This window comes from Zerene cesonia, chromosome 16 (genome assembly GCF_012273895.1).
Source record: "Zerene cesonia ecotype Mississippi chromosome 16, Zerene_cesonia_1.1, whole genome shotgun sequence".
NCBI lineage: Eukaryota > Metazoa > Arthropoda > Insecta > Lepidoptera > Pieridae > Zerene > Zerene cesonia.
In genome coordinates this window covers 3,347,180-3,355,176 of record NC_052117.1, presented here as the reverse complement: position 1 = coordinate 3,355,176, position 7,997 = coordinate 3,347,180, and the positions used below count along the sequence as shown (strand labels likewise).

The 7,997-nt window shown below is 33.6% G+C and overlaps 1 protein-coding gene across 1 annotated transcript in view; it reads left to right on the top strand.

Annotated features, from left to right (window-relative positions):
- Positions 1-7,997, top strand: part of LOC119832992 (protein sprint) — a 162,629-nt gene that overhangs the window by 7,071 nt on the left and 147,561 nt on the right. The window contains exon 2 of the mRNA XM_038356855.1: positions 7,671-7,747. Within this exon, the coding sequence (XP_038212783.1) occupies positions 7,679-7,747 (69 nt within the window). The 5' untranslated portion in view covers positions 7,671-7,678. The remainder of the gene's footprint in view (positions 1-7,670; positions 7,748-7,997) is intronic.

Below are 7,997 nucleotides of genomic sequence, written 5' to 3'. Positions count from 1 at the left end.
GTATATGTATTATATACGTGTGTGATATTTAATTATAAAATGTTATATGCTATGGTTTTTGTAGTCTTAATAAAAAATACTGTTGTGCTATGATTATTCGATATGTATGATTATGAACTCGTCTAAAGAATTAAAATATGAGAAAGATATATTTATGTATATTTTTAGTATGGCACCAGTCGATTTTCGTCTGTAGGTGTGTAGTAAGATAGGACATTTTTCAAATACATGTTAATATCTTAGATTTTACAAATTTGTCCGTTTAAAAATGATCACCTATATTCTTGTTAAAACTTTCAATTGGCCGCAGCTATTGTTAAATAAACTCAATAAACTTACCTCTTCCAGGAAAACATGTAATTCACTCTTTAAAATTTCAGATACCGCCACGCCAATACATTTCCTCCCCTTTTATTTTACGATCTTAAATTCTTCACGGAACATAGGTAAAAAAGTATTTGGGCCCATTACAATGGTTGGTCTTAGAAAACGTTGATATTGGATGAGGGTAGATAGCAATAAAGGTGGGATTAATGGCCATAATGAATAAAAGTATTCCGTGGTGATTGAAGGAAATGGAGGTAGAAGAGATTGTTTTATTATTACTGTAGTACATATTAAAGTATGGAAACGATAATCATGTAAGTATTATTCTAATAATTGGGTAAGTTGGTAACCTATTTGCGCTTCAAGCATTTTAAACAGGGTTTATATATATTTAGAAAGGGAAGCAATTTTTAATTAGATTATTTATTGCACAGAAAGTTCGTATGCACTTCATAACATATTTTTTTTTTTTTATGTTACCGTCGGCAATGGAGCTGGTGGGACGCCTGATGGTAAGCGCTACAACCGCCCATGAACATTTGGAGAGGCATAAGGTCCATTGCAGACCTTACGCCTCTACAAATGGATTACCGACTTTTTGGGAAGGGATTAGGAAAGGATTGGCGATAGGAATACAGGAAAGGACTGGGCCATATCCTTTTCCTTACCCTTGTAAGGAAAAGGATATGGGCCTCCGGCTCCCCCACTCACCGAACGAAACACAGCAGAATGCTATTTCACACCGGTCTTCTGTGGGGGTGTGGTACTTCCCCGGTGCGAGCTGGCCCAATTCGTGCCGAAGCGTGTTCGACTACCACATACATAATGAAGACTCTTTATTTGTATGGTTTGGTGCATAAGAATTTTTTTTTTGATTGGAGCGTATGAATCGGTTTACATATTATATTTTTTATAGCAGAGTACTAGGCAAGAAAAGGGGCAATTGGGCCGCCTGATGTTAAGTGGAAACCACTATTCATAAACACTACACTGGTGGTGATACAGGTGCTAGGATGACCTTTTATTGACAAATAAGCTCTTTGCTTAAATTAAGCAAATTTCTTAATTGTATATTATATTGTGTGTTGTGTGGTTTATTTACTGAATGAATAACATTTTGCAGTTGCTTTTATTATTTCATTTTACTAAGTAATTTCATGTACTATATATTTTACCCACTACCTGAAGATCTTTTTAAGTATTCCATGTCTTATAACAAAACGAAAAACCGTGTTTTTTATATCAAATTCAAAGGTTCGAAAGGTAAACATCGATCAACGTCCCGAACTATCAAATCGAGTGTCGGAGGTAAAGCAGAGGCGTCACCTGAGATAGATCGTGCCCTAATCTAGTATCAATTGAGACGAGATTTGTTATTACATTACGTGACTTTGAGTGATGCTTAGAGAAATTAACGATCGCTTGAGATATGTTCGTTTGATATTGTGTGATGGATAGCCGGTGTTAGTTGGCTGCTAGATATGGAGATGTATGAAATTAATATACGTGGATTATGTCACGTATATTCAAAGGGCTTTCTTGGTACAGTGAGAGAGCATTAATTGAAAGTTTTTGGGATACGTATTCATTCATTATCAGGTAAATAATAATGAATGTTTTCATACATAGAGCAGTGATGACTCAGTGGTTAAGACTAATCGAAAAGTCGAAACTAGGTGACCGTCCAAGACTGTTTCAAGTCAATTTATTTGTACATTATTCGTTCCAACATCGCTTAAAACGATGAAGGAAAACCGCGTCATAAGGAAACTGGTACCACCAAAAAATAACACTTCGACGACATGTGACATCTGCCAATTCACACATTGACTGAACCTTTGTAGGAAGCCTGTGTAAAGGTTCAGGCAATATGGACCGATGATGATGGTTGCATAGATTTGCTGATGTTATTAATAACTGTTACTAATTGTATGATTTAATACACCATGAAAGAAATTGCATCAATTTGCATTTATTATTTTTACAACCATGTAAAATTGATTTTAAGGTAATTTTTTTGTGTTTAGAAAAACTACCGAGGAAATGAAATTCGAATACTAAAATAATGAGGTAGCTTTAATTTTTGGATTTGCTCACTATTCATAGTATTTTAGCAATAAAAAATCTTGCTGTTTTTGTAACATATTGAAAAGCCAGACTGGAAACTCTGAGCTTCAATTTCCATTGTTAAGAAAGGCGCACCTTTATTACAATCGTATGTAACCTCTATTTTATTCCATTGTGAAGGCAAAGCGGGGAGGAGTCACTAGTATTCAATAAGAGCTCTGAAAGCATGGCTCAATGGGCTGCATGTCTTAGAGATACAAGGGAGCTCGTATGAAAAACATAATGTCCCTACATTAATGCATCTGAATATGCGAAGGGGTGCAAACGTGGAGACGTCGAGATTTAAAATAGAAATATAGGGTGATTTCGAGACGACATGATGTATGAATGGAAATATTTGTATTTATAAACTTTATAGCAAGGTTTCTCCATTCAGGTATGCTTTAAAATTTCCTTATAGAATTGAATTTGACTTTCTTTAAGAGTCTGGTTAAATTGAATTAAGTTCTTTGATGAATTTTTTTAATTGATGTTCTTTGATTGAATTCGTTTGAATTAAGAGAGAATTTAAAGTTTATGAATAATTTTCATTATTTTTCCTTCGAAAATAGGAGGAGGTTAACAATCCAACTGTATTTTTGTGTTTGATACCTCATAACTTTTAACTGGGTGATTTAAATGATTCTTTTTTTATTTAAAAGATCCCTGAGCCCTGCCACGAGGATTCATTAAAATTTGGTGCAGTTTTGTCAATTTAAAGGCGGTAAAGTTTTACGGTAAAAATAATTACCTTATTTAAGTGTTCATAATTAATTGTACCTGGATGGCCGACAAGAATTGAGCTATATCTAACTATAACAAAAGGAATCACATCTATCTGTTGGAAACGGAGCTTTAGAGTAAAAAAAAAGTTAAAAAAAGTTAGCAAGTGCAGTTCAATTTATTCCTGTTTCTGAGAACGTTTATAAAATGATTTTTAAACAGAAAATTCAGATAGAAAGTCTTTTTTGAAATATATATCAGTCTATGTACGTTAATCAACTCTTTGACATAAGATTTAATTTCAATGAATACTATTGTTAATGCGTTGTAAATATTACACAAATTCAAAGTTTGCATAAATATATTATACTAGCTGCGCCCCGTGGTTTCACCCGCGAAAGTCCGAATCCCGTAGGAATATCGGGATAAAAAGTTGCTTATATGTTATTCCAGTTGTCCACCTGTCTACGTGTCAAATTTCATTGCAATCTGTTCATTAGTTTTTGCGTGAAAGAGCAACAAACACACACACATCCTTACAAACTTTATTACTTTACGCATTTATAATATTAGTAGGATAGTAGGATATCGCATCATGTAATTTCATACGAAGTTAATTATAATGAAAAAATATAACGTGAGTTATAACCTTATTCACGTACCATCTCACAGGCAATTACGTTAAAAAATTGTATGCGACATTGATTTGCATTTAATATTCAGTCTTTATTATATTTTTAGACTATCAGGTTTCAACGAAAATACGGCAGCGAATTTGAGCGCAAACAAATTACGCATGCAAAATTATTTAACACAGCGTAAAAACGTTTTGAACCGCTACGTATGTATATATTGCAAAACCGAAAAAGGAAAGCCGGTGGTTGCAGAAAAATTACACTCGTTAGAGTTCGAGGAATTGGCGTTAATAAAAAACGTGTAATTCGGATACGGAGGGCGTTGACAAATGAGGCTGGGGCTAATGAGGCGAGGTTGTTTCACCTGTCGACAGAGTGGAACGGATCGGCGTAGTGTTACCAATTCTGTTGTTTTTTAAGCATTAGAAAACAAACAACGTACGATTTTTTGTTTATTTTAGTAGTTTTCTGTTTATTTAAATTACTCAACTGATCCATATTTCTTACATCGAATATCATAATATCATCGTTCGTCCTTACTTCAATTGTAAATACCACTGAAACACATACTACCCGCTTTTCTCAGAATACTTTGATAAAATTTTTGGCATAATCCGTAACAATCTCAGCTTATCGCTCTTACCCATCTATAACTGTATTAAAATTCATAATTGCAATTACCATTTGCCATACATAATCATATATGACAGAAAATATTTTACGAACAGTTTTATCCCCAAGCCCCTCCGGTAAACATTAAATCACTGTCTCCACTGCACATAGGTATTGCAGAATCGGAATAAATCGCAAACGCAAAATGACACCCGGACAATCCTATAATCCTCACCTCGGACCAGACGCGGGATTTACAGAGGCGCTAAGATGATATTTATGAAGGCTTTTGCATGTGCAGACCAGACACGCTAATGAACGCGTTAGATAGCTCGGTATATTTGGACTCTACGTGTTAAGCTGAATTAATATGAGGTAATTGTTCCATTGTGAAACGTCCATAATTCATATTGTTTCTATTTCCAGGTGAATAAAATAGGTTCTAACTTTAGCAGTACAAGAGACTTTACTAAATGTAGAAATCACTTGATGACGCTAATTGATAGCAATCATATCAGTGCCCCTTTAAGAGTTTTTGTTTTACAGAAAGTTCAATTACCAGTTGATTAATACAGTAATGTTGGTCAACAACATTATATGGATTGTTATACCTGTAGCTTGTTCACAAGCTATGATCATTTAAATCGCTCTTTCAAAAACGCTGTTAATTAAAAGTAATTCGAATAATAGTTCAATTTTAGCTGCGCCACAATACACGTTTAATTTGCAAAGCGTTGTGGGATCATTCAGTGTATTATATTGAAATCGGCACGTTCCGCCCCCGCTACCTACGAACAAATCCTGCGGTATTCATTTTGGGCAGGTGTTTGGTTCCGACATTTCTATTAATTTGTATTTGCAAATTGTTCAGTTATACTGATATGTATTGGTAAATTTTTACTTTTTACATCCTGTTTGAATATGAGCTGGACGGTGAATGTGATGCGCAGGTTTTCATTCGGTTTCAGAGTTAGTTTTTAATGTAGGCTTTATAATGATAACGTTTTCACTACAAGCTACGTTGCAAATACACGTTGTTATTTTCATAATAACAATCTCTCTTTTATAGCAGAGCCAGTAAATGGGCTAATGGACCACCTGGTGTTAAATAGTCACCGCGTCCCATAAAACACTGGTGGTGGTGGTGTTACAGGTGCTTAGCTTGGCCTTACGCTTTTTTCTTGAAGGTTAGGAACACCGTGAGTGGCATAATATGAATTATTCCTTTAAAGTATTTTACTTTAATTATTGACGTATCAATAATACAGTTAAATGAACCAGATAAATATTTATAGCGAAGTATGTAATTAATTTTTAATTAAGGACACCGAACATTTCAGATATTTGAGGATGCTAATTAAATTATTTTTTTTTATCGCCAGAACTTAATGAGTATGTATAAATGTATTGGGAGGAATATAAATTAACTTAGTAATTAAATACCAATTTTTTTGCTACCTATCCACCCGCGACTTTTACCGCGTAGACAAAGGAAAAGACCTATCTAGGATTTACCCGTAGTTTCCTATTCGGAGGGATATTCAACGTGAAAACTATCCTATGTCGTTTATCAAAATATCATCGAAATCGGTTCGATTTAGATGATATTTCGATTCGATGATTTAGGCGTGAAGAAGAAACAGACAATTATACAGTCATTAGCTTACGCTTTTATAATATTAGTCGGATTTTATTTGTGTGTTACATTTACTATGTTCCAGTAAAAATAACAGTTGCTAACTTCATATTTGATATCTGTAAGCTTATTTTTGTCAAAAAAGTTATTGTCAACTAGGTGATCATTTAATCACTATCACACATCATACACCCCTTTGGAAAGCGATTTTGTTTACTAGACAAATCAGTTTTTCGCCTATTACAGCGACTCAATTGAGAAAACATAATTATGTTAAAGACATTAATAACACACTGCGTTGTGTTTGTGTACGTAAAATAGAAACTTTTTCATACAGACAGATATAATATTTGAATCAATTGAAATTGAGCATGAGCTACGTGACTTAGTTAAGCATCGCGTATAATAAACGCTCATCTCCAGAAAGCTTCCATCCCTTTTATGTAAATCGTCGATGTTTATGGTGAGACTACATAATTCACGCGTACATACCCTACCCTTTTTGTAAATGACACTTATTTTTGGTAACCAGGAAATTGCGTACTGCTAACTAGAATGCTTAAGCGACACTGAGGGCAATTTGTTTATTGCGTGGAGGGGCGTTCAGCCATCACGATTATGGAAATATTTGTTTATATCTAGGTATGTGATATCGGTTTAAATTGCGCTCTTATAATATTAAACAAACATTGATTTTATGCATGTTATGAAATGCACTTTATAAATTTTAATCGGATTGATGTCCGTGTATATCTTAATAGATTAAAATGTAGGCTGTTTCATAACGCACGTAGATAATATGATTAACACTTTTTCAGATTTTTTATTATAAAATGATTGCATTTTTATGTGCTTTTCAATAAAAGTACATATAATATTATTCAAGTTCAACAGCATCCAAGGTAAGTTTATTGGTTCTTGCGTCTTTTGTTTACCGGGAAGCGTAATTTTAGATTCTTTAAGAAACCATAAATAATACAATGGAATAAGGAAGTTGATATCCGTTTATTCTAAAACAAGTGTGGGTGGCGTTATTTTGATCCTGAAAATATTGTAGGTAGGTGAACGTCTTGGGTTGGTTTTGTAATCTAAAAGTAACCGTCGTAAAGAAAATATATGTAAGTGTGAGTCTTTTTTTGTCAATTTAAATGCATAAAAATATTTTACCAAAATAGTAGGATGTGAGTTAACCGAGCCCCGCTTTGTGAGACTCAACTTTCAGTGTAGTTTTTGGAAAAACCTAACATAACCAACCATTACTTCACTCACTGGATTTGTTTAGAGATATCATCATATGACTTAACCACAGATAAGTAATAAAGCGTAATAATATGAATGTATATTTTTAAAGTTAACGTAGTTTTAAGGTAGGCAATAAAGTTAGATTTTTTTTCTATTCGAAATCTCCTAATTTCGTAATATTCCATTGCTAGAACTCGTCAAGTCTCTAATATTCTCATGTCTGTATGCGGGAAGATATGTATAAAATACCTAATTGTATCGAATTAACACAGAAATATTTTGCTTACTCCATATCATACGTATCTTTCGTATGGAAGGATTTATATAATACTCAAAAGTGTACCATAAATACTTATTATTATTTTAAGGAGCATTTATTCTTGTTTCAGATTGCAAAATGTCAAATATTTGTCAACGGTACATTCGAAGACACTGCGAGGAGAGGAATGGGGGATCCTACATGAAGGTACATTTTTTTAATGATAAAATTGCATGTATTTACACTATAATATTATAATAAGGAAAAACTTTTGTATGTTTGTAACGTTTTCACCGAAACACTGGACCCATTTCAAAAATTGTTTTACCAGTGTAAAGCTGCAACTTCATGGTGGTACATATACATATCCTATGTATATGTACCACGGGCGAAGCCGCAGCGAACTGCTAGTATCTAAACAAAGATATTAAAAATCTAATTTAATGCAATTATTTGT